The sequence below is a fragment of the Aricia agestis genome, chromosome 10 (genome assembly GCF_905147365.1).
Source record: "Aricia agestis chromosome 10, ilAriAges1.1, whole genome shotgun sequence".
Taxonomy (NCBI): Eukaryota; Metazoa; Arthropoda; class Insecta; order Lepidoptera; family Lycaenidae; genus Aricia; species Aricia agestis.
In genome coordinates, this window is record NC_056415.1 from 6225606 (window position 1) to 6253233 (window position 27628).

The following is a 27628-nucleotide window of genomic DNA, read 5'->3' on the forward strand; positions in this document are numbered from 1 at the left end:
CCGAGATGCAAGTAATATTTTTAGTCTCTCAACTAACTCATTAGGATCATTCCAGTATACTAAATCAGTGTCTTTCTTAACTTCTTTCAAAATGTTGATTCCTTCACCTCGCTGAAGACTTTCTACGCTACTGGTATTATTTCTAGCGAATTTAAATAGTGGCTTTATCACGTGAGTATATTTGAACCCTTTATTACCATTTATTTGGTTCGATGGTTTCCAGTTACGTTTATGTGCATTTGTGTCGATGAGTAGCAATTTATAATTTTGTAAGTCTTCCTCTGTAATAATATCTAAATTAGGTTTTTTTTTGTACAACAATTCTGCCAGACCAGAAGTTTTTTTTAAAGAGCGGCTTCTAATTTTCAGAACTTTTCCATCATCATGTAAACGGGTTTTGCCTAGCCAAAGTTTTCCTCGTTCACTTCTTACTCCATATGGTATATCATCTTTCAGCGCTTCAGACGATACAGACCAAGACAAAGAATCGTTTGCGATACTCGGTGATGATTGAATAGATTTAAATGAGTTCTCATGGATATCATTATCCTCAGAAGGTGATGTAGTAAGCGTTTTGTCAGGTGTTTTAGAACTAAAGTCGTCATTATCTGAATTTTCTTCATCATCAAGATCCGTCTCAGATTCTTCAAATTTTTCATGTGAACGATTTGAAGATTCTTCCACGTCTTCTTCATGACGTTTTTTTTCAGTTTTGCTTGCTAATAATTTTAGCGGACTGACGATCGGTTGAAATATCGTCTCCAGTGCCATGTCATTTGTGTTTTTAGTATTTTTTATCATTTCTACCTTTCTTTTCACTGCAGACGCTGATTTCACAATTTGTTCCTTAAGATTCCGCTCCATGTTAAGAATTCTACTCTGATTGATGTCTCAAGTTATACTACTACGTAGTGGGGTACGTATAAGCTTTATAGAATAAATTAATCCACTATTATAAATGTATCAAATTTCATTCTGTAACAACCATTATTTCGTTCACAATCCTTATTGATTACCACATAACTGTATGGTTTACTCCACACAGTTGAACACATTTCACGGAATTGCGACCACGTCATATCAGACCCTACATGTTCATCGTAGATGTGTCTTAGATTAATCTCGTCTTGTTTAAACAATATGATGAGATTGGCATTATCTCTTACTAGTTGTTTCGGTATTTTAGTATAAGTTTGGTTAAGATAAAAGCAATCAATATTTTTGTGACGACCCATAGCAAAATAATCACGTATATTATTTTGATTTTCGCATGCAACATCGTCAAATATTATGATAGAATTAGGTAAGGCTTCTTGTGGACTTAAAATTTCACTGTTATGATTATACTTGTGATACGATGTATCCTCAACTTTTTCCAATACTTTTTCTAAAAAGACGTATTTAGGTTGATACAAAGACTTTGAATACACATAAAGGTTTCTGAATCGTGGACCATTCGGGTGTAGTAACAAACTGATTACTAAATTTGTTTTCCCACAGTTTGAGGGACCACAAACAATACTGCGAATGGTATTTGGTAGTAAATTTCCATGTCGCTTAACTTCATTTTTAACTGCAGGACAGACACATTCTAATTTAAGTGATTCTTTTTGTTTCAGAAATTTCATATCTGTTTAATCCAATCGACCACTGTGATTAGTGGATTATGACAAAATGATAATCATGCAGTGTGTTGACTCATATAAACAGATAGCTTCAAACATACGAAATTCAATGTTCCTATAATAGCTCTCTAGATTTTTCAGCCGTCCAATCATCGATGAGAAGCGATTTTTGATCACTTGATGCATGAACGAACAGAAGTTATTGGGTATTCTGACACACCGAAGAGAGCGAGGGCGCGAGCGAACAGAGGTGCATGTCATGAGCGTGTCATTTCATTTACCATCAGTTGATGCATAAACGAACAGGAGTTATTGGGCATTCTGTCCCACCTTCACCAAAGTGAGCGAGCGCGCGAGCGAACGGAGGTGGGACAGAATGCCCAATAACTCCCTACTCATTTAATATGGTTTTATTGCTTTTCAAAATATTCGCCGCGATGATCTACACACTTTTGCATACGCTGGAACCAATTTTTATAGCACTTTTTCCATTCTGATTGAGGTATCTCCAAAACGTGCATTTTGAACGCATCAACAGCCTCTTCGCGGCTCGAAAAACGTTGACCACGTAATTTGTTCTTCGCGTATGGAAATAAAAAGAAATCGTTAGGTGCCAAATCAGGGCTGTACGGCGGATGACCAGTCAATTCGATCTTTTGACCCTCCAAAAACTGAGTTGTTTCAGCTGAGGTGTGACAGCTAGCATTGTCGTGATGTAATATGATTCTGCGTTGTCGGTTGTCCTTTCTTATTTCTTCAAAGACTTCTGGTAAACAAATGGTCGTATACCATTCAGAATTAACCGTTTTACGATTCTCTAATGGCACTGTAGCCACATGTCCATTAATTCCAAAAAAAAGGCGACCATTTGCTTCAAAGTACTTTTTGCACGAGTAACTTTTGTTGGTTTCGGCTCATCTTGGAACACCCACACCGTTGACTGTTGTTTAGTTTCGGGGTCATATGCATAGATCCAAGATTCATCACCTGTGTAGATATTATAAACGGCTTTTGACGTACCACGGTTGTATTTTTTTATCATTTTTTTGCACCAATCGACACGAGCCCGTTTTTAATCGATTGTCAAGTTGTGCGGAATCCAACGCGAGCATATTTTTTTTACAGCCAAATGTTCGTGTAATATCTTATGTATGCTCGTCATACTTATGCCTAAGGACGCCTCTATCTCGCGATATGTAACATGACGATCACGCATTATTAGTTCCCCCACAGCATCTATATTTTGTGGGACAACAGCTGTTTTTGGGCGACCTTCTTTATTTTCATCCGTGAGCATAGACCGCCCACGATTAAACTCACTGTACCAGTGATAAACAGTGGTTTTTGATGGTGCTTCATCTCCAAAAGTTGCGGTGAGTTGAATAAAGCACTGTTGTTGATTTAGCCCACGCCGAAAATCGTAGTAAATCATTGCACGAAAATGTTCACGCGTTAAATCCATGGCAAATGAAGACACGCAATTTTCAAAATGACGCCACAATGGAAAAATAATTGACAGTCACATGAAACAAAATGTATTCTTCAACCAAAGAGTTCTATTTTCAAATGTTGTAATTACTTTTTAAATATTGTTCTTGTAAGTGGCCAGTTCCGGATACATAAATAGCAGCCCTCGTACTTGAATATGGCATCTTTTACTTGATTGCTTACTTAAAAAAATAATGATACGAGGCAACATTTTGAAACATCATTGTTGCTTTATAGGAAAGCTTCTTTCGTCAGCCACCACTAGACCGATTGCACGGAGAAGCTCCATAAAGCTGGATAAAATAAACCACTACTTTAGATGACATAACGTAGCTTAGGTCCAAAGTTATCCCGAATTTGTAACGTAAGCCAATACTCTGTAACGGCAAAGACTATCAAATGCCACCTTCATACGAATTCGAATCGATGTGAACAAATATACAAATTGGACCCTTGGCGCCCATCAATAATATAACCCCATAAACCAATAAAAGCCACACCTAATCCCGATGAAAGGATTGCGTTCCGAAAGGGCTGAGTGATGATTTGATGACGTTCCCTTGTCTAGGGACTGCTCCCTATCAAATAATGCACTGTTATGCGAAGAGTGTTTATCACATATACATATTACATAATATTGGAATGTAATAGTTATGTCGAAATGCGAAAGACATGGCTACTTGCTAGCTTTCTTCTTTCTTACATTTTTCAGTTTATAAGCACTTTACCGATTTCAGCTATTTTAACAAGAATTAGAATAATGTAACAAGTAACAACGGCCCAGATATATCTGAGATAACTTGGATACACACCAAAAGTGTCACAATTCACAAAATAATATAATCGACAAGATTGAGTTGTGTATTTAACATAGAACGAAATAATTTAAAACCACAACAAGCTCTTAGAAAAACTGAAATAACTAAAAATTCGCTGTGTTTCGCCGAGTAAGTGAGTTTACCGGAGGCCCAATCCCCTACCCTTTTCCTTTCCCTACCCTCCCCTATTTCCTTCCGTACCCTCCCCTATTCCCTTCCCTACCCTCCCCTATTACCCCTTAGAAGGCCGGCAACGCACCTGCAGCTCTTCTGATGCTGCGAGTGTCCATGGGCGACGGAAGTCGCTTTCCATCAGGTGACCCGTTTGCTCGTTTGCCCCCTTATTTCATAAAAAAAAATTACGATAAAACAACATACATTAAATGGCGTTAAAATAAGCTAGAAACTGCTTCATTAACCGGTGATTAATTGTAGAGCAATTTGGGTCGGTCCGTAATTATGGTTACTAAAACCACTAACGGTTCTGCATTAGTATACTGATAACAAAAATTGTTAAGTTTAGACAAAACTAGCGTTCGTGCTTACATACGTTGTATTAAAATTCCATTTTTTATGCACCTCGTGATCTGATTGCTGATTGTTAATGGATTATGAGTGCATTGTCGAGCCTAGAACTAGATTCTATCGCATTGTGCCATTGACAACGATACCATTATCCGGAATAATCCTGGCAAAGTCCTATTATGAAACCTTTTAATGCATAAATTCTATTGCCTATTGTTTTTATCAGAAAAATGCAGCCATAATTCCTAGAAGATATTTTTTTTAATGAAATAAGGGGGCTAACGAACAAACAGGTCACCTGATGGAAAGCAACTTCCGTCGCCCATGGACATCAAAAGAGCTGCAGGTGCGTTGCCGGCATTTTAAGAGGGAATAGTGTAATAGGGGATGGTAGGGATGGAAAGGGAAGGGAATAGGGGAGGGTAGGGAAGAGAATAGGGTAGGGGATTGGGCACCCCGGTAAACTCACTCACTCGGCGAAATACAGCGCAAGCGCTGTTTCACGCTGGTTTTCTGTGAGAACGTGGTATTTCTCCGGTCGAGCCGGCCCATTCGTGCCAAAGCATGGCTCACCCACGTCAAATGTTTCAACGTCTATGATCTTTGCGCACTTTTTCGCTTTCATCATACATACACTGAAACTTCTGTAATCTACAAAGCTCGTTTCGCACAATATCTCCAATACATCCCGTTCCCGTGCATTATGAACTAGAAAACTCAAAACCAGAACGTCCAAGTAGGCCACAAGTTTTTATATCCAATCGCTGCAGTACGGATTGCTTCACGTTAATGGGAATTCCCGTGTTTACGAGTTACGAAACGGGCAGACAACGTAACCAACCTAGTTTATGGACTGACAAAAATATTACTTCATGCATTACTAAGGAGATCTTTGGAAGAGTCGACGGCTCATAAAATAGAGGAACACTTAGCATCACTTTGTTTAATGGCTTCCAGAATTTCAAACAACGATAAATAAACAAAGGTAGAAAGGTTGAGAGCTCCTTGCTCGTAATATGCATAGTTTATTATACTATGGAGCCAAAATTCCATGGCTCTCCATTTAGTAAAGTTTCATTCCATCATTTCTTTAAGAAAAGCTGGATTTTTTTTGTTAAAGTATGTAAAATCGAAAAAAACATTGGACGCGTCCCAAGCACGCATGGTGCTTCAGATGTTTTTTGTTAAATTGACTGAAACCCCAGATTTTATATTAACTAGTTTAACCACTAATAGATAGAGCATATATAAATAATTAAATACATATAATTTTCCCTAATAATGACCAATTCGTTGCGTGTTTATTGCAGTACAACGATCTCTAATAGACTTTCGGTAATATATTATTGAGTAGCTACTAGCTATACAACTGAAAGTTGAAACATTTCACTGAAAAACGAAACAGGTGTCAACATAATGACGGTAATTCCCCGTCTGAGTCATCAATCAATAAACTACATACATCCTGATGCGGGCAGGCGTTACTGATGACAGTCATGGCTTTATTCCCTCAGTAAGTGAGGTCAAATAGTCGGACCGAAGAAATGCACCACGTCTATTAAGACCAATAAAACTAATAGAACTACACAATTGAAAATTCAAATTACTAATATGAATAACAATGCGTTAGATATTCTTACATTATATTAGCCTAATTTGGTTTATTTACAAATGGAAGTCATTTTTAGAACCATTGAATTCTAGGAACTGACTCTATGTGCAACTTTGTCAACAACTTCGGTCGATTGCGTTTTAGCCCTGTATTCATTAGTCGGATTATGTCAGACTGTATATAATTTTAAAACTACACACTTGTAGAGTAACGATCGGTAGTGCACCCGACTAAAATGTGGCCGCGCATAAGTAGAGAAGGGTGAATAATAAAGGGTCAAAAACGATTAAGGGGACGGTTTTTATTCATATCTTTAACTATCATAGCTTCGACGTTTGAATATCGACAGCATATTAGACATTTTCTGAGTTATAAAATTTAAATTCAAGGTACATAACGAGTCATCTTACTTACTCAAAAATATATTTGTATGAATCATATTATGAGAACTCGCCAATTTTATTGGGTAGTTGTAGTGTAAACGTAGTAAAATGTAGTAAGTCTGGAAAAATATTTTTCTACTTAGCTGCCGTCAGAGAGCAAAGGTTAAAGAGATTACATAAAGCAAAGACTCGCTCGTAATAGCATTAACGTATTTACTTAGTTACGGCTACAATTAAATTACACTTTTAAAGCCATAACGACACGAAATAAATGGAAAGCGAGGTTACATGTAATGTATAACTTTCTGGGTTGCAACTTTATGTTATGTCCATAACATTCCCGTTAGTACAGGCTTTAGTCAGCTAATTAGAAAACGGAAATAACATTAATATTGCCCAGTTTCTAAGTTTTATTGATATAAGTTTGATTATACAGCGCTTTTGATTGGCTTACCTGCGTAACGACAAACACTAGGCAATGAGCAACGCTAGCATTGATAAACTTCTGAGTTCTGACAAAAAAGTAACCAAACATAATTCGTACTTTGAGTAGGTAGGAATAATGCCTGGTTTTTTTAACACTACAGAAGTTAATCCTGCCTGCCTAGCATACGCCAACGACATATCTCACTCTACGTGTAATTTCTCGATGTTTGATGGTTTGTCTCTTCATCTCTATTGACAAACATTTTTTCTCGCGTAGATCTATCATCGAAATAACACATTTTATATAGTTTTGTCGAGATAATGTCGAGATTTTGACATTATAAGACGAGTCGTTTTTAATTATCTCGAGAGTGAGATATCTCGTTGGCGTATGCTAGACAGGCTGGACTACTTTTATCAGAAGTTTATCTCTTCTTTTTATTTATAGAATCCGTTTCTGTCTGTTCAATCTAGAATCTATATGACTTAAAACAAAAGCAGACTCAAAAAAGATAATCTCCTTTTAGCCATGACGTCACAAACAATCCACCACACAGCAAGGTCGTAACTCGTAACTCGTGAACACGGATTCCACATGCATATTCAAATGCGCCCATAAATCATAATGACAAAAGCGAGGCGTTTCAATACGCCCCTGTATCGTAAACAGTGTTTGTCGGTGCGTCACGTACTGAATGGGTAATAGCTCGACACCTTTGGTGAGCACCATTCTTAATTTCATCTGAATAGAACCTTTTGCGGTGACGTCATTGTCTGGTTCGTGTTTTAAGCTGCGCGTCCACTGGATCGGAATCGGAGCGGACGGAGCGTCGTCATTTACGAAATGCCGATGTGGTGCGTCCACTGCATTCGGATTCAGCATCGGCAATTTAGTTATTCTTAGTCCGTCATAGCCTGATAACGTACATTTTCATTATGGAGGATAGTGACGAGGATATTGTTGTAATTAGCTGTATTTCATCAGAACCACTTTCATTCATTATTTGCCCATTTCATCCCAAATAATTATCTACTGTCTCTCCTCAGTTGGTTACGATAATGTTTTAGATTTTAAAGTTACACTAAAGTAATTAAAATATCGTCATTCATCGTGAAAGTATTTATGTATAGCCGTCGCGTCGTCGCAAACACGTCAGAACTTGAAACCTTCGGAATCCGAATGACGCGTTCACTACGGATGACGTCATCGACATAAATACCGGTCTCAGGCGCAGAAATGCCGATCCAGTGGACGCAATACCATACATAGTGGACGCAAATCAATACAAAGCAACAAATCCGTACGCTCCGATTCCGATCCAGTGGACGCGCAGCTTTAAAGCTTGTCTTGGTGCCTTATTCGTGTCATACCAATAGGACTTATACCACATTATTATAATGTTGTGCAGTTCAGTAATTAATAAATAACTAAGGCCGTAAGCGTGTCTTTTGAAATCAGTCAAGTTTTAGACTTGCGTGACTGGACACTGCATATTTCAGCAACTTGAAGTTATTTGAAACCTCGCTAATGTGTGCGTAAGTCTAAATTGGGCGGTCTAGTATGAAGATCTACTGTATTTAATTAAACTAGAGATCGCCCAATGGTCGAAATTCGACCTTAGTTTCAACAACATTAGGCTACTACCTATTTTTTGTAAAAAGATATTGGATTTATCATATTTTTTTCAACTCTTGTCTCTGGGACTCAGCTGATCTCAGACTGGCCGTGTAAGCATTGTCTAATAGTATCTAACATTCAATAAAAAAAAAACTATAATCCATTTTCAATTTGTCACCTTGTTGTCAACAGACTAGGCAGACAACGGCTAGGGTAATTACTGTTTTTTCTTTGTAAGTAACTCCAACTAAATATGTGTTTAAAAATAGTAGTTAGTTGACACAAATTCTAATTGTTATGTGCATGTTGTGTTCACTTCTTAGAGAGATACATTATCTGGCATTATCATTTTATGCTCTATTATTTATGGCTACATGTATTGTGAATTGTATCTTGTTTTGTGAACCTAATAAAAGAAAAAAAAAACAGACTTCAACCATGAATAAGAGTATAATTCGTATGTATAGGCTTGTCACTCAAAAATCTGTCATTTTTCCTAGTGTGTGTGTTGTAGTGTAGTGTGTAATGTTTTATTTGTTAAAAAAATGTATGATAAAAGTGTAATTTCAAAATAATATAAGCTCGATGCACTCCTTCACCATATAAACTATAACTGTGCAAAATTTCATTCACCTACGTTTCCCCATTTTTCGTCAAAAGGGATACAAAGTTTTTGGCTCACGTATTAATATATAGATTGCACGTATAGCCAGAGGCTAGAAACTTTACGAAACGTGCACACTGGATTCCTAGGACTAAGGGAGCAACTTCAATTTGGTACGAGCTCGGCATACTTCAAGGCATATTTTGTCATTTCCTGCAGCTAGGCCTTGCTGTATTGGAATAACAACTTGCTCAAGTCAGTTTCGGTGGTATCGATATTTCGTATTAAACTACCTGACGTTATCCACCAGCGGCTATAGGGATTACTACTTGGTCTTGCTCAAGTCAGTTTCGGTGGTATCGATATCTCGTATTAAACTACCTGACGTTATCCACCAGCGGTTATAGGGATTACTACTTGGTACATGTAGGTATATTTCTTAGCTCCTTGTTATTTCCTAGCTCCTATCAGTACAGTTTACTTTTCAAGTTATAAGTAGGCAAAACCAGGACATTCACCTCATTAACTCACATTTTCTTTAACTCGTGAAAAGAAAATCCTGCAAACATTTCAAGCGAGAAATGAGCGCCATAGATTACAGGAAGTATTTTACTTACAGCCTTCGTGTAAACAAAACTTTTCATTTAACTCGTTTTAATTAAAAATGTTAATGAAATCATATTTCCATTTCGCCTTAAATTGAATTTTGACGTCATTAGCGAGAAGGTACCATTTTTGCACTAAAATCAACATGATAAGAGCCGAATCAAATACCAATGAAGGGAATAAACATTATAAGAGGCAAAACACCATATCACAGCATCTGATAGGTCAGCTAGCTAAGAAATTTGTTATCACATCCAAGGAAAATCTTATTTCGATTTACTCGGCATAATATGACGTCATAGGCATTGCAATATGACCCTTATGGAGTAAGAGACAGTATCTATAATTGCAGGAGCATCCCCCGCGGGCAGGGCTCGCGGGCATTGACCTCACTCGCCACTTCGCGCCCTATATCCGCCCGCCCAACGAATTCATTTTCGTGTATGTAAGTTAATTGCACTAAAATCCTAGTCATTTTGTAAATACGATGTTCGCATCGTATAAGTACATAAATCAATTCTGATGTAGATGGATCAAATTCAAAATTCAATAAGTATTTCAAAGATGCTTTAAATAGAATTCTATTGAAATTTTTAAAACTACTTTTCTCTATTATTTAAATAGAGCACAGTCAAACTGGTAATTAAAATTATTCAACAAAATGAACGGAGTAAAACTTTATTTACACGAAAAGTAACCGCAGTTAACATCTGACCAATGACCATAAATGACTATAAAATTGGATTAATTAATATTTAAAAATGCATCATACAAGACGTGATTTTTCTAAATTTTCCTCAAATCTTTACGTATATTTTTGGGTATTAAAAGTTCCCTCCGGATCACTTAACAGTCATTGTGGTGTAATCACAGGATACACTGAAGAGATCTCAGCTGCCAAAAATCCGTGCTTAAGGGCCGCCCTCCGGCTTCCTGAAGAGCCCTTAGCCCTTACGACATTAAAATAAGCTGGTGTTAGAAAGCACTTTTACGGTATTTGGATGGGATATATATAAAAATCGGTCAAGTGCGAGTCGGACTCGCGCACGAAGGGTTCCGTACCGCTATAGAGCAAAAATCGGCCAAAATTGTGTTTTTGTATGGGAGGCCCCCTTAAGTTTTTATTTTATTTAAATATTATTAATAATTATTAAATTACACATATAATTATGGCTTTTGTGAAAATTTCAAGTGCCTACGTGTTGTCATCATTGATACCGAGCAAAAAATGTTTGAAAAATCTTGTTTGTTGTATGGGAGCCCCCCTTAAATAATAACTTTATTTTGTTTTTAGTATTTGTTGTTATATCGGCAACAGATATACACAATCTGTAAAAAATTTTTAGAAGTCTAGCTATAGCGGTTCTTGAGTTACACCCTGGAGACAGACGGTCAGACGGACAGACATCGAAGTCTCAGTAATAGGGTCCCATTTTTACCCTTTGGGTACGGAACCCTAAAAATATAGTGTCACATGACACACCGCAAGCGTCTGTGATGCACACGGTTGATTTTAAGAACGCGGTTGTGCTACTCTACTGTATATATTTGTTTTGTGTTTACGTACTAAAAGTGTAATTAAGTAATAATTAAGAACTGCTGAAATTAAGGAAGACGATATCAGATAATACGTTCATCATTAAATTTCGAATACAGTTGCAAACTTCAATATTACGGTCAAATTTTGCAACGCTACAACTTTAAACCTGGATACAATAATTGCATACAATGTAAAGCGTACCAAACCATTTCATAACGTTAACTAATCTTACAAAAAACACATTAGGCTGTTGCAATATGCAACAGAAATAAACGAAAAATTTGACACGAACGCGAAAAAGTTGCCAGAATTTCGTATCTTTTAATTCTTGAAACAAGTCTGGGAAAATGTGACGTAATTTTTCATGGACCGTGTGCTTTGAGGATCATATTCCGTCGGGACTCGCTTTGTCTTCGCCGTATGAAGACGTCAGAGTACAAGGACGTCTTAAGACTATAAAGGACTCTAGAAAAAGGTCACAAGACTCTGCAATAGAGCCGAGATTAATGGCGAGCTAATACCAAATGACCGCTGGATTTTTGAAGAATGCTTATTACTTGACAAGTGACCTGGATACCTAGAAGCTTCTAAGACGCATTTTTAGCAAATTCCTTTCTCCCACAAGCTATAAAAAGCAATAACGAAAAATGTTTTATTCCCTACTAGAGGAAAAAATGTGTTTATAGCACGGGAACCGGTTTGGGCGTGAAGAGATTACTGACAGACAGACGACAAACAGACAGACAGACGTATATACTTTTGCATTTACAATATTAGTATGGAAACTATGGATAGTATGGATTAGCTTAGAAACTGGTACTTCGGGATTTTTCTACATAATTCCTATTTCCTAAAATCGTATCAGTGACTACGGGGAGAAAAACCTGCGTAAGCTACTCGTACGCGCCACCTTTTGTGTTTTATTCCTAAAAGTAGGTGTCAAATTGTTCATCATTTATTCACAACCAAGACCAATGCACTCAATAATTCTCACTCGAGTCAACAAGTATCTTATGTTTTAATAAAAGTTAGTAGGTCAATTAACAATTGTATGCAGAAGCCCCACTGAGATGCACATTGAATTGACCTACTGTATTTTATTGTTATTGTATTCGGTGACTGGTGAAGAAAAATATATTCAGCATAGAAAATTTCATTCCACTTTGTGAAGGATTTTACATAATTAATTTTGTTTTTCTTAAGAAATCTTTATAGCCTTGATATGCTTCTGAATGTTTCCATAGAACTATTTATTGACGTGTTAAAATCTTAATAGAGAACCGTATGGTTATAGTAACGATGCTAGGAAAACGATTATTATGCTCTCGATACGGACGACTTTAATGGACCATTAATAATACTATTCCAAATTAAGTGCAGCTCGTGGTAAGTTTATGCATCCTGATTGAAAGTGCCTTGGTGTTAACGATCATAACTATAATGGTTTTAAATAACTTTGATGATCTAAAAGTAAAAGATGAAGTACAGAGCTATGTACTTTTGTAAGTACATACGTGAATAAAGTAGAGAACTTCCCGTATATACCATTTTTAATATAAATTACACTAACAAACCAATAAATGTGAAATCATAAATACAGAGGATATAAATTTTATTAACAAGCACGTGGCCGATATGAAATTTAATGATACATATAAAACCGCGGAACGCTGGCCAAACGTTACCGTTTCCTACAAGTGGCACGCGAGTTTATCTATTCGTCCAGACGTTATTTACCTCCCCCCGGTCCCTTATGACGGCGACATAGGGTTTACTTTCGTGGAAACTGCAAGGAAAAGTAAATCAGAACGGGCCGCAGCGACGGACGCAATAAACAAAACCAACGAGACATAAGTGACAGTACAAACGCGCCGACAGACACACCGACGGACAAAACGGCCGATCTCGGCGAGATTATCTAAAGCAGGTTCGCTCCGCTCTCGTAAGGAGGCTGTAATGGCCATGTCGAAAGCGATAATTCCAACGCTTTCTTTAAAATATTAGATGCTATCGCGGGAGGGCCATATATAAAACGAGATAAAACTAAATATTGTTTTATTCATGAGAAACGGAGAACCATTTGTAACTACACCTTGCCGACAACTAATCACTGACTACATTTCTTTTACAACGAAGATTACTCGTCGAGACATTCTAATATTAGTATTCCAGAGAATCAAACAATCGTCTTTGCCTTTCGTTTCTCTCACAGCGGTAATAAACAACTATCGAACCCCTGTTTCAAATCAAACTGAATTCGAGTAGCCATACGAACATTGTAAACAATACTACAAATACCAGAAGCCGAGTGTAAAAATAACTCGAGATAAATACGACTTGTAGTTGTAATAAAAACAATGGAAATATATTCTGTAAGATAATGTCTCAAGTTACGTCCTTAATGAGTATGCATGAATTCAAAATTATCTTGCAAGAGTCTCGAAAATTCGAACCGTTTTCAGTTTATTGTTTGACGTCAAACATTTCAATGCTAACTACATAGTTATTACTGGAACTCGGTATATATTTTCTTTACTATGGCGTATTTTCTTATAAGGCAAATTTTACAACATGTAAATACTACTAACTAATTCTTCAAACCAATCATAGACACTTTCAGAAACTTTAAGACTCCAGTTGATATTTTGGTTTAAGAAAACTATCAAATTATGGTTCCTGGTATTTACCATCAAGACTCTTTCTTGTCTATTTTGGGTCATTCCTCAATTTCTTCAATAAGTGCTACCTCAGCTTGAGTTCTTTAATGCTTTGAAATGTCAATCCAACCATTCCTGAATCCACCACCCAAGGAGTCTCTTCGTCCCAGATCCTTTTGTCCGGTTGTACGCCGTTCCGCATACGCAATGCAATAGATGCATTGTCATGCAACGCACACTGACTAACTGTCCGCGTATTGCATTATCGCACCGTAAATATTACGTACAACACTAAATTTGAAACGAGGCTAAGTTTCAAGAATTTCCTTTGTATTTTTCTCATGTATTCAATGACATACCAATTATATATTTTTGTCATACAAACTTTGGTACATAGATGTTTTTTTTGTAGTATGAATTTGTTACTTAATTCCATTTCAACTTATTTCGATGATTGGAGGAAATGACTTTTACTTTCAGACTACACTTTTGTTAGCTTTTTGTTAGAATACATCAAACAATTCTTTTGAATAGTAAAAATTTGTAAACCTGTCTTATTTGTCGTACGATTCCGTAACAAAAGATTTATTGAAACGTTTCAAAAATTTTAACAAAGAACATTTTTCTTTGGAATTCGGAATTCGCCTAAAATTTTTCAAATTCTTAGCAAAAGCTAGCATGTGTATAAGTTTTTGCACTGATCACAAAAATTAGACGAGGAATTTTGCCATCTGTGTTTAAACTGTTGTTGTGTTCTGAATATGCTACAGTCTACACTCTACACTAACTACATTCGGCCTAACCACGTAATACCATCAACCTTGACCCGTATGTATTACAAAAACCAGATGCTATTGTAATCTAAACCTTGATTATTAAAATAAAAAGTAAAATAAACATTTTGTTCGCGTGAGAAGCCCGCCAAACTAATTGCAATACTTTTATTTTGTTGCGCGTCATGGTAAGTTATTTTATGAATTATGATGCAACAATGAGTATCAAATGTTTATAAATATACTAAGTTTAACGCATAGAAGATGCTCGAAAAGATCTTTGTTTCATATCAACACTTTAAACGAGTCATTTGTCAAACAAAGAACTACTCACAAACCACTCAATTCCAACGATAAAATATTCATCGAAGTAATGATTCGAGATAAATAACTAGGTAGTAGATATACACAACATGTAAACAACGAATCATTATACACTGGCACATATAAGAATAACACTTGCATTGTTAATGACGAAACAGGGGTAATGGCTGAAGATATGAAGCGTGTCATTGTAGAGGATCTGCTAATGAGGAGACTCCACAATGAGGCAGGGGACCACACAGGGGCGCCGAGAGATCTTAGGACTGCTAATAGTGCACCTGAATATTTTAACATTCACTTCCTAGGTATCTTGAATTTGTAGGGTCACCTTCTGACACACAATAAGACGTTAGTCTAGGACATTTGTCCAAAACCGTTAAATATAAAGAGTTAAAAATGTGGCGTTTATCTATCAAAATTATTATTTAAATGAGTGATGGTACCGTAGAGATATCAAACTACCGTTTGTTTCTGATATTTATGGATGGTACAGAAAATATACAATTTTATCGGCAACTTTAGCTTAAGAACATAAACTTTTTTGGAATGTCCAAAGAATCTCCATGTTTGTGTATTCGTTATGTAATGTTATAGTTTACTAAACCGTGAATGAGATACAACAGGTCCACAGTTAGCATAATATATTTAACTTTTTTTGTAGTAAACCCTAAATTACATTTTTTTACGATTGTGAGATAAACATCTCTAGCTGGTAGCTGACCAAATCCATACTAATATTATAAATATCTGTCTGTTACCTGTTCACGCCCAAACCGCTGAACCACTTTTCTGAAATTTCGTATGGAGATTGAGTCCCGGGAAAGGACATACGTGATAGGATACTTTTTATCCCGTAACAATGTGCGATTCCCGGACGATAAACGAATTTTGGCGCAACGGCGTTGCGGGCTTCATCTAGCCAAAGATAAAGAATGATTCAGAATTTGACATTCAAATCAGCTCTACCAAAGCCAGTTAAACTTGCCAGTGAAACCTTCATAGGCATATGCATTTATACGGGATGCAAAATATAAAGGTCGCTTACAAAGGTCAACGACGTTCTTAAAAAGGACTTATTTTCTACTTTGCTTAATCCCTCACAAGAGTCGAGTGTACTCTAGAATTTCATACACGTGAGTGAGCTACTCCAAGAGCTAGCACTTGACGGTACAACACACTTTGTGCACTAACAAATATGGAAAAACGCATTTGTGTATGAGTTCTATTGTCGGAATGCATTTATTTACAATTAATTAGTACGTTAAAATATAACGTTGTTTTAATAATATTAATTTGAAAATCAATTAGTTTTCAAAACAGAGAAAAGTTTTCTTTAAGTGTGACTATAATCTAAAATAAATGTTTGCTCTAATAAGTTTTGATGTTAAATTTAAAAAAATAAAGCTGTTCTAGATTCTAGAAAAAGGTTAAAGTTTGGCAATAGTAACGAATTCAGTATTTCCCGTATTTATAGAACTAACATAAAAACACCTGAGGCTATGAGGTCTGGTTTAATAACGCGGGATGAACGCGGATGCAGTACTATCTTTTGAATAAATCTGGAGCAAATATTAAAATGATGCGGAGTGCTAGTCGAGCAGTGAAATGAAAAACTCAACGTATTAGTGAATCGGTGAGAAATAAATACTTGTGCTATTTATTAGTATTTTCAACCCATTTGTATGCTCCCGCATCGTAGGCTTATAGACGCATTCAATAACCGCAGAAAAGCACCACACTGTCGTTAATTTACCGCTAAGTCTCCAAATTTGAAGAATCCACCTGTATCAGGTGTCGCTACTGGGAATTGATTAACCGAAACCGTCACCGAACACGAGGCCGTCGAACCGGTTTACGTTACAAGATTAATTGCAAACAAAACTGAATACGCGACAAAACGTATCCGATTTCTGTACGAGCGTACTAGCTCAGTGTGTCAGAAGGATCATATATCGTAGTCATGGTGCGTAGGACACTACACATGGCGAGTGAAACGCTACCAAATACAACGGACACTTTCAATCGTTAACCCTTGTACGGGGTTCGAAGATATGCAAAACCACGGGGAAGCATACCGTTCTCATAGATGGCGAGCTTCTCCCGTATGGCGGGCGCAGCCCTGCGAGTTCTCGCGTCGCACATCGCGACTATGGATGCGCACCAAACTGAACTGAATCGAACGCAGAAGCCGGGCCGTGTCACGGCCAACTAACAGGATTACCTGTTCTACTGCGCGAGTAAAGTGAACCGTAGATATGGGCCACAAACGCCTTAACCGGCTTATTATATTACCCGGATTATTGCTGGACGAGCTTCATTCCGCTGAAGATTCCGCTCGACCTTTAAAGCGGATTAGTTTCATATCGTAGAAGTGTGTTTACATAATGCTCTATTTTGCATCCTTGACTCTCGTACAGACTTCCGTGTTTTTATGGGATTATTATAATCTGCGGACTTGTTCAATGTTTCGCAAAAAATAATTCGACAGGCTAAAAGTTTAACGTTGTAACTCTGACTTGGCAATTCAACAAAAACCATCAGATTAAGTGACCGCCTATGAGGCTGATAAAGTAGATTTTGACCAACACAAGTGTACACTACATAACAGGTAACATCGTCTTTGAAGCGTACTTCTAGTAAAGGATAAGTACTAGTACTACGTGCACCTAACAAATTACCTACATTGCGGGTTTTTCCACCCCAGAAGATATATATTTATGAGTTCGCTTACTAAGAAGTGAGAACCATTAATAAATACAACTTTAAAAATGCATTCCGCATTCTCTGACATGTGGTCTCATAACCATATAATTTTCTTAACGATGTTACAAAGGCATGGTGATTCATCGTTATGATTTTGAAGAGGACAAATTGATGGAAAATAAACATAAACTCTGTTTCAATTAGACCAAATCCTTACAGTTCTTGTTAGAGTTATGATACAAATTCTAAGTTACATTTCTGAACGCTGATTACAATTTATAATCTTAACTCCTTTGGCACGCGCCATAGTAGGCTGTGACCTAAATGCACCTTAAGTCAGTTTGAGTAATAGCTACAGTACTCAAGCCTTATGCAGGCAGAAAATTGAAAGTTTTAAAACGTTTTAGTGGTAAGTAGGAAAATATTTCTTGTTGTGGCTAGAAAAATCGAGATTTCAATGGTTATTATTGTTGAAGTTGGTTAGTGAAAGCTATTATGGAACTTTGTAATTTCTCGATAAATCCAGTATTTTCTAGAACTCTATCATTCTATCAGGTCGCTGTAGCCCTGACGTCACTGCGACCCGTGAGGATCTATTGTGACTCCTTCGCACTAGAGTATCATCCCCAACCCAATACTGCTCATAAATTGAACGATATGGTTGGGGTTGATGCCACGAATTTCCTCTGTGGACGAGTATTCGTGGCGACCAAGGTGCCTGTTCCTGAGCAGGACAGTCGAGGAAAAGGTGAATAGGTGTCTCATCCTCCTCCTCACAGAATCTGCAAGTCATTATGCTACAAATACCCATTCTGTTTAGGTGTTTAATGTTGAGCTTGCAGTGCCCAGTTAGGCTTCTGGTAAGGATTCTTAATTGGTTCCTACTTCCTACCCAAGGTGAGTACTAATCTATATATAAAAAAAAAAATAATTATTATTTTTTTTATATATTTTTCTTGGGTCGAAAGTACCCAAATTTGAGGTTTTCCGAACCTTTAAAAATTCATATCTTTAAAAATATTAACTTTATCGTAAAAAGTCATAGGACCTTTTTTATTGATATTTCAATAAAGATATAAAAAAAATTGTTCGGTTGAAAAATAACAATTCCTTGCAATTGTTTAAACAATGTTTGTTTAAACAATATGGCACCGGGTTGCGCCATGGCAACATGCATTTATATCATCAGGAGGGCAATTTGAAGAGGATCGCATAAAAAAATTGAGGTGGAATAGTTTTCGGTACTCATGCGCCGACTCGTCCTAGTCTATTAGTATTTATTTGATTGAACTTCAATAATAATTTATCTATAAAACAAATTGCATGTGACAATGTACTTACCCCTATCTACACTTAAGCTTTAATTGGAATAATAAATAATTCATGTAATTAAGAGTGTGATAACTGATAAGTGATAACATTTGTACACTCCAATCATCGACTTCTATAATGCATTTACACAATATTATGTCATGAATAACGCCAGTTATTACTGAAAAGGGCGAAAATCTAATTAATTTGTATAAATCTTTGGTATCTACTAACGCCTCCGTGGTCTAGTGGTATAGAGCGCGGCTCTTGACTCGGAGGTCGTGGGTTCGATTCCCGCGTTGGAAACATGTTATTTCCAAGTTTGGTTAGGACAATGCAGGCTGATCACCTGATTGCCTGACAAGTAAGATGATCCATGCGTCGGATGGGCATGTAAAGTCGGTCCTGCGCCTGATCTCTCGCCAGTCGTTTCGGTCGTTCGTCCCACTGGGTTATGAGAGTAAAGGAATAGAGAGTGCTCTTGTGTACTGCGCACACACTTGGACACTATAAATTACTCCTGCGTAGCTGGCCTGGTTTCAATGAAACCGGCCACCGTCACCGAAACCGGTGTGGGATCTACTAACTTCTAAGCAACATAAGATCAAGTTTTTCCTTAAAAGCTAATACGATATACAAGCTTTTGTCGTCAAAGCTAGCTTTTTTCGGATGCAATATTCGGTGCTTTCACATAAATGGGCTATAAAAACTCATAAAAAGGCACAATTTTGGGTGTGTCTCGAATTACCATTTCTGTTCCATGGTAGGGAATGCTTTCATAAAAACTACCGTTAGGCTAAAATTCGTATATAATAGTAAATTTTAGTAAGCTTCTGGAAGCACGGCACTGGGCTTTTATTGAGCCGAATTTTCTTCCTTTATTTTACTCGACTGATGTGGCGCCACCGAAAGGTTTGATAGTAGATTTTCTGACTTTTTTTGTACGGTGATTTGCGAAAGTATCTACCTACCTGTCTTATACCTCTTCAGTTCTTCATCCTCAAACCACTAAACAGATTTTCACGGAATGAGTCCCGGAAAATATGCTTTTTTTCGTTTGGATTGTTTTATTACAGAAAATACACGGTTCGCCGTTATACGTGAGAGAGCCATGCTTCGGCACGAATGGGCCGGCTCGACCGGAGAAATACCACGTTCACACAGAAAACCGGCGTGAAACAGCGCTTGCGCTGTTTTTCGCCGAGTGAGTGAGTTTACCGGAGGCCCAATCCCCTACCCTATTCCCTTCCCTACCCTCACCTATTCCCTGTCCTTCCCATCCCTACCCTCCCCTATTACCCTATTCCCTCATAAAAGGCCTTCTGATGCTGCGAGTGTCCATGGGCGACGGAAGTCGCTTTCCATCAGGTGACCCGTGTGCTCGTTTGCCCCCTTATTATATAAAAAAAAAAGATAAACGAATTTCTTCGCAGCGTAACATAATATTGTAGTACTTATTTTAATATATAAAACCGCTCCCAACGCTTACTCAATCGGCAGATACACATTGTCTTTGTAATTGAGTAGTCAAAACATGTGATTAACCTGACGAAGTAATAATATATCAGCCAAATGACACATAACCACTTGTTCACCTTCCATTGTTTATTTGTACTATTCATGAGCAGGCATGTAATAGAAAACAATACAGAAATTAAAGCTGAGTGACTCAGTTATCATGGGCTCAACCCACGTAAAAAAAACCTAATATTTTCCTGCAACAAAAAGTACACTACTGTTAGTATACGAAATAGTGTACATTTTGTGTTTTTAATTTTTACGCGGGAAGAGCCGCGTGATTAACCTGTTACTCAGCTTTAATTTCTATATTGTTTTCTATTACATGGATACAGATTCATCAAAATCGGCCTAGCAGTTTCAGGTCATAGTTTGAGATTAGTAATAACAACAATTGTGTTTTGCGACATTTCTACGTTGAAGAGATAGCTGTTGCTATTTGCTACTCTGCTTAAATAGAAAAGGCAGAAATAGAGCTACATGAATTTACTGTTTTGAGTTTAGATCAAACGCACGCTAACACGTAAAATCAACGATTTGTTAACAGCTCGTTGTCATAGTAATATGAATAATTCCCCAAATATAACGCGTACTTATGAATATTTATACTTCCGCGCGTTAAAACTGTCAGTTTAATTACTTTACAAGTATGGCAGTGAGAGGTATGCGCTTACGAAATGCACAATGCCCTCCCACCCGCTGAGCTAATGCGGTTAGAATTTTTACATATTGCAACACCGACGGCGCGGTCATTTTTTTTAATAATGTTATGCTCTTTAATAATACCACAATAATTATGTACTTAGCAGATCATTCTAATTATGTATCGTGTCTTTGTAGATCTATGATGAACCAAATTGCGGATAAGATCCATTAGCACCTGATTAGTATAGAGTTCGTAGATTTCGAGATCTAACGTTGTAAGTCTAATGATGTAAGTCGTAACGAATCTATTATTAACTTTAATATTTCCGTATTAACCGATTAAGTAACATGTGGTTTACTTGGAAGCCTGTGAACTATCAGGTAACCATTAAACAATGTCACAGACAAAAACTAACGCATCAATCATTAACATCATTAAATGAATTTCTCAATGATGCGCAGTCACAAATATTCAATCTCTATGTAAATGAGAAGCCTACTGTAGGTACGTTTAGTACAGCGTTGCCAGACGTCCCGATTTCGGCGGGACGTCCCGATTTTTTCATCAAAATTAAATGTCCCGCGCGGGACAGGCTCAGTCCCGCTTTTCGAGGAAAGCCCGAACGTACATGCAGCGTGCTGAGAAAGAAAGGTGCGCAATGAAGATAAAAGTACGGGAGGTAGAGGGGTGGATTTTCTTTGGCTACTTTAGCTATCTTTTGTCACTAAACGTTATTCTAACGAAAATAAAAAGATAAAAAATTCAAAAAACTTTTGATTTTGTATAACCTTTTTTTATATTGTCCCGCTTTTGACTGTAGAATTCCGCTTTTTTTCTCAAAAAGTTCCAAAGTCCCGACTTGGTACAAAAAAAATCTGGCAAGGCTGGTTTAGTACCTTACCTTTGACGCCCCCGTGGTGTAGAGCAGCCGCTGCTCTACACCATCTACATGAAGGTTTCCGTTTCTTCGATTCCCGCGTTGGAAACATGTTATTTCTAAGTTTGGTTAGGACAATGCAGGCTGATCACCTGATTGTCCTACAAGTAAGATGATCCATGCGTCGGATGGGCATGTAAAAAGTCGGTCCTGCGCCTGAACTCTCACCAGTCGTGTCGGTCTTCCGTCCCACTGGGTTATGAGTTATGACTTATGAGAGTAAAGGAATAGAGAGTGCTCTTGTGTACCGCGCATACACTTGGGCACTATAAAATTACTCCTGCGTAGCTGGCCTGGTTTCAAGCCACCGTCACCGAAATCGGTGTGGGAGCTATTTTTTTAGGGGACAAAGGCATACTAGTATGGCTATATCTGGTCGTGGTTTCAATAACAACAAAAAACGCTGCTAACAATCACACCCATAGAAACTGCGGAGTAAAACAACTGTATAATCTGACGTTACAAGCCCACATGGTTTGCTCATTACGCAAATACCTCGTGCAATACTAATGTATTATAGAATTGAAAGTCGTTGTATAATATTACTGGTGTTCCTATTTCGACGGCAGTAATATGTCCCCGTCAATCAGTATTGGACCTTTGACCTGAGCTCTGACTGCGACATATTATATATTCCAAGAAAACTAATGTCCTTTTACAAAATATGTACTTAGAAAATTAAATGCGTTTATCAACAATATGGGTAAAAAAGAGATATAATACCCAAAATAAAGTAGGCTCTATTATGTTTGTTATGGTGCAGGTAGACTAGTACACGTCTAGGTTACCGGTATTAGTAGGGTCCCCTTTTTACCCTTTGGGTAGGGAACCCTGAAAAAGTATTTACGAATATTTCAAGGCCAAAATTAATTTCTGATTAGATCGAAATTATGCGCGCCGCTCACGCAATGGAAAACCTCGACACAACCATGCTTAAAATATTGACTAGTTAATTATTAGTTATTACTGAGCAAGATTTGGAAGCCATATTTTAGCCCAGCAGCCTTTAGTTACATGACCACAACGTACTGGTCCTCTTTAATGTTAAGTGAAAATCTATAAAACGCAGAAATTACCTAAGCACCTCAATCTAAATTATGAGTTACTACCAGGACCCGATCTAGCCATTTAGCCGCTCCAGGCAAAGATAATTTTCGCCGCCCTTTACATATACAGGAAACATATTTGTTGGGGGAAAATAGGAGAAACATTTAAGTAAAATACTCAAATATTTCCACTACCAAACTTAAGGTAGGTTAGCTGGTAAAATTCTCAAACTTAAGTGGTGGATGGCTAGGTTGGAAGATTGGAATAAGTCAATTTCGCCGCCCCTCATTTTTGCCGCTCTGGGCAAATGCCCGGTAACCAGGGCCCGATCTAAGGGGGGGCCCCTTAGATCGGGCCCTGGTTACTACTAAATCGACTGTTATGAGTTTTGGTAATTGCACCAAACTGCGTCATGAATTCTCTCGTCCTCTTGCTATTTTTAATTTTCCAGTAACGAACAAATTATCATGTCTGTCTGTCATCCACTTCCTGATGAAGAAAGTTCCGAAAGCATTTAACTGTGTAATGTGGTTTTAATTGTTGTTTTTATAAATATCAGACACGCATAAACTTACACACGCATTTTTGTGTTTAGCAGACGTGGATTTCAATTTTAGTTAGTCTAATAGTCTATCCATATATCCATACTAAAATACATATTATTATAAATGCGAAGGTGTTTCTGTTCTTCTCTACACACCCAAACCTCTGAACCGATTTTGCAGAAATATGGTATGGAGATACTTAGAGTCCCGGGAAAGGACATAGCATACTATTTATCACGGAAAAATATAGGGTTCCCGCGTGATGAACTTATTTTGGCGCAACGGAATTGCGGGCGTCATCTAATGTATAAGAACACTAATTGTTGTTTTAATTTTAAATTATTAATTTACAATTATAGGAAAGCAGGTGAAATTATATATATATATATATATTAAAATTATTAATACTGATAATTATAATAATAAGTAATAATTGCTATAAATAATGCTAAAATATAAAACAAAGACTATATATAAAAAACTAAATCTAAGTCAGAGGCTGCGGGCAATGTACCCAAGAGGCTGGCAGCATTACCTCGCTGTATCGCAAGACTGATACCTTGGCCGAGGTAAGCGCCAGCTCTGGGATCGTTACTTTTCTCAACCAGTCTTTGGGATAACTCTCTGAACATTTGTTTGGCACCAGGGCCCCACGGACCCAGGGTTTCAACCCCGAAAGGTACAAAAAAATAATCATTCCCCAGTGCTTCATATTTTCTTCTTTTGTTTGTCTCTGCTTGTGCCGCCGAAGCACCCGCTTCCCTTGTTGTGGCCGTCACATGTGACGCCGCTAGCGTGTGCACGCAGGTAGCGTCCCAAACAAGAGGCCTCCCGCGGCTCCATGGAACGAGCGTCATTCCGTCGGGCCTTTTGCCGTCGTCACGTGCGATACCGTTCGGCTCGAGAGTGGCCGGCACGTTGACAGAGGCAAGGCCCTGCGGATCACGTCGTTCAAGGAAGCATGGCGGGACTGGCGGCCGGCGCTGCGTCGACAAGACAGACCGTGGTGACCCTGGCGGTCTACTGCGGCGCCGCAGTGGCAGAGGTGGGGTTCGCTGATATTGGCTCCTAGTCGCAAACTGAGTGATAAGTTGAATGTATGATTGTCTAACAGTGTTCCGGTATTGGATGATGGGTATGCCTGGAGCCAATAACCTGATTCCGGCTCAGCGGACGCCAGGAGACGCGCGCGATCTGTAGTGGACGATGAACTTAGGATCTCTGACTGTGCCAATTTTATTAAGGGTTCATCCCAATTCTTTTGGATGTTGGGGTTGACAGGAACGTCACTGGGACAAACACGTTTCCAAGCGTCGATCGCCTCAGCTAGTGATACAATGCCTATATTTCCAAAAGAATCGGTGATGATTTTAATGAAGAGAGGATGGATGCTGTGAGCTGAAGAAAGGAAGGCGGGAAGAGACACGCTGGACATACTTCTAAGACCCAAGCCACCGTAACGAATCGGGAGAGTAGCTCGGGCCCAGGAGGTGTCAGAGATTTGGCAGTTAAAAATATTCATTACTGTGTCTTTTAAAATGGTGTCTAAATGGGAAAGAAGGTTGGGATACTCCCATAGAGGGCAGCACCTCAGGACATATGTAAATTGGGGCACAAACAAACAAAACCGAATTATTTGGTAAGCCATATGGGATTTTATTGCGACGAGTTTGCCAGAAGACTCTACGAATTTTTGTTTTTGTTCCGAAACGTAAGGCTCAAAACCGTCGTTGAAAATGGGGGCACCTAAAAGGCGGAGGGATTCTTTACTGAGAATTTTGATACTAGGGGCCAAATTGTTAAATTCAGACATTATTACGTCGTGCGGCTGTGCGATTGGGCTATTCAAAAAAAGCACACATTTGGAGAAATTTAAATCCAAATCTATTGATTTAAATTTCTCTATTAATAACTGCAAATCGTGGAGAACTGTAGCCGGGTCTCCACCGAGGGTGCCATCATCCAAATACCAGACGTTAAATTCAGATTGGAGGGATGTAATTATAGAATGTATGGCAAGGCTGAAAATAGCGGGGCCCAGAGGATCGCCTTGCTGGCACCCAGTAGAGGATAGTAGGCAATCGCTGTTGTATAGAAGTGTCGAATTGGCGCCATAGCTTTGGAGGATGTATTCATAAATTTCGGGAATGTGGTTATGGACTTCCTTGAGCAGAGCAGTTCTAGATACGGAGTTGAAGGCATTTTTACATCAACCTTCACGATCACTTGACCGGTTTTGGATTTAATATAAGTGCGGAGGGCGTGGACGGCGGCTTCACATCCACCCTTACTCCCGAAGCCAAGTTGTACAGGCTGAAAAGTATCTCTAAGTTTCTTTGTAATGTGTTTGCAACAAATTTTGGATGCGATTCTACGGTAGGTGCAACCGACCGCTATGGGGCGAATACCACCGTCTTTTTTCTTTAAAGCGCATAAATTAGCACCATATAAAATACTCGTGAAATCGTGGTGGACTTTGCCAGATAGCATCAAATTTATTAAGGTCGTCAGGTCCTCTAGAAGCGCTCTGTCAGATGCACTGATTAAGTCCTTCAGGTGCTGGGGACTTAGACCATCGTAACCGCTGGCCGATCCAGTCCTGAAAGACATTATCGCGTTTTTCACATCCTTTATGGAGGCCTATACGGGTCGCACAGAAGGACTAGACGAAGGAGGTATGTTCGGTGGTGGGAGTGTGGGATGTTTATCACGGAGGGCTTCTAGGGTATGTGTGTTGTATTGGGCTGTGCTATCGCTGGAAAAAAGCATGTTGGCAGCACCTTTTAGGTCTCCATCGCTGATCTTAGATTCGATTTTCTGTATCGAGTTATGTTGCTTACGAAGAAGATGCGGGGGTGGGTTATTATGGGAGTGAATGGGTTAAAAAAAAAAATAAGCTTCATAAAGGGCTATGCTAACAATTTATAGAGGGCGCGTAATAGAAAAGAAAAAAAAACTAAAATCTAAACAATATACCTACTTAGTAAAAAAAAGGTTATTTATAATAAAGGGATAAATATTTAACTACCTGAATTCATAACAGATAAAAATAATACACTATATTAGAAATACTTAATAATATTAGAAATACTTTTTCCTCTGCTTCTTGTTTCTTGGATGCGTGAACCAACGATATCAAATACTTCTATGGCGCGAACTATATGGAGAGCTGCAGCTGCCCTGTTACGCACAAGTATGCTATTTTAAAGTAGACGAGTTACGCCTAACCACTGCAAAATAGTCTTAATCAGTACAGTCTATATGGCACTATAGACAATTTCAAAAAATTATTTATCAGTGAGTCAGAATCTCTTATGACAAATTCGTTTAACTTTATTTTTTATTGTATCAGTTAGGCATTACTCATTCAATTTAAGTTAATACAGATGGGCAGAATGTATCAATAAATTCTGTAACTCAAACTAAGTCTGTTATCTTATAGTTGAAATAGTTACGCGTGGCCACTCGCTGAAACAGTGAGCGCGGCCGGCCGGGCCGCACCGACGCGGACGTGAAGACACCTTTGCAGTGTAATGGCGGCCATTGGGCGCTGTCGGAAAAGTATGGCAAGGTAATTTTCGTGAATGGCTACTCGACGATGATTAGCTATGCAAAAATTAGCCTGGTACAAAAATTTTTTGCCTTTACGTAATTATACCCCTGTAAAACCGCTATACTGGTACAAATGACCAAGAATTTTGTGTCAGTACCTCCAGGCCTAATTGGCTCGAATGATGTTCTCTATAATTTCATAATTATTCAGCATAGATCATCTATCTGTCGCTCTGTCGCGGCGACACTTAACCGATTCAGTGCGGATGACACGGGAGCCGTGTCATACATATTTCTAACGTGCGGCGTATGACACGTGAGCCGTGTCATTTAAAAAACGCTTGAATCTCCCTCAAATTACATTTTAGAA

The 27628-nt window shown here is 38.1% G+C and overlaps 1 protein-coding gene across 1 annotated transcript in view; it reads right to left on the reverse strand.

Annotated features, from left to right (window-relative positions):
- The window catches only part of LOC121731381 (protein FAM107B), a 62418-nt gene extending 45190 nt beyond the window's left edge, over nucleotides 1–17228 (reverse strand). Inside the window, exon 1 of the mRNA XM_042120789.1 lies at nucleotides 17075–17228. Within this exon, the coding sequence (XP_041976723.1) occupies nucleotides 17075–17141 (67 nt within the window). The 5' untranslated portion in view covers nucleotides 17142–17228. The remainder of the gene's footprint in view (nucleotides 1–17074) is intronic.
- Nucleotides 17229–27628: the final 10400 nt, after the last annotated feature.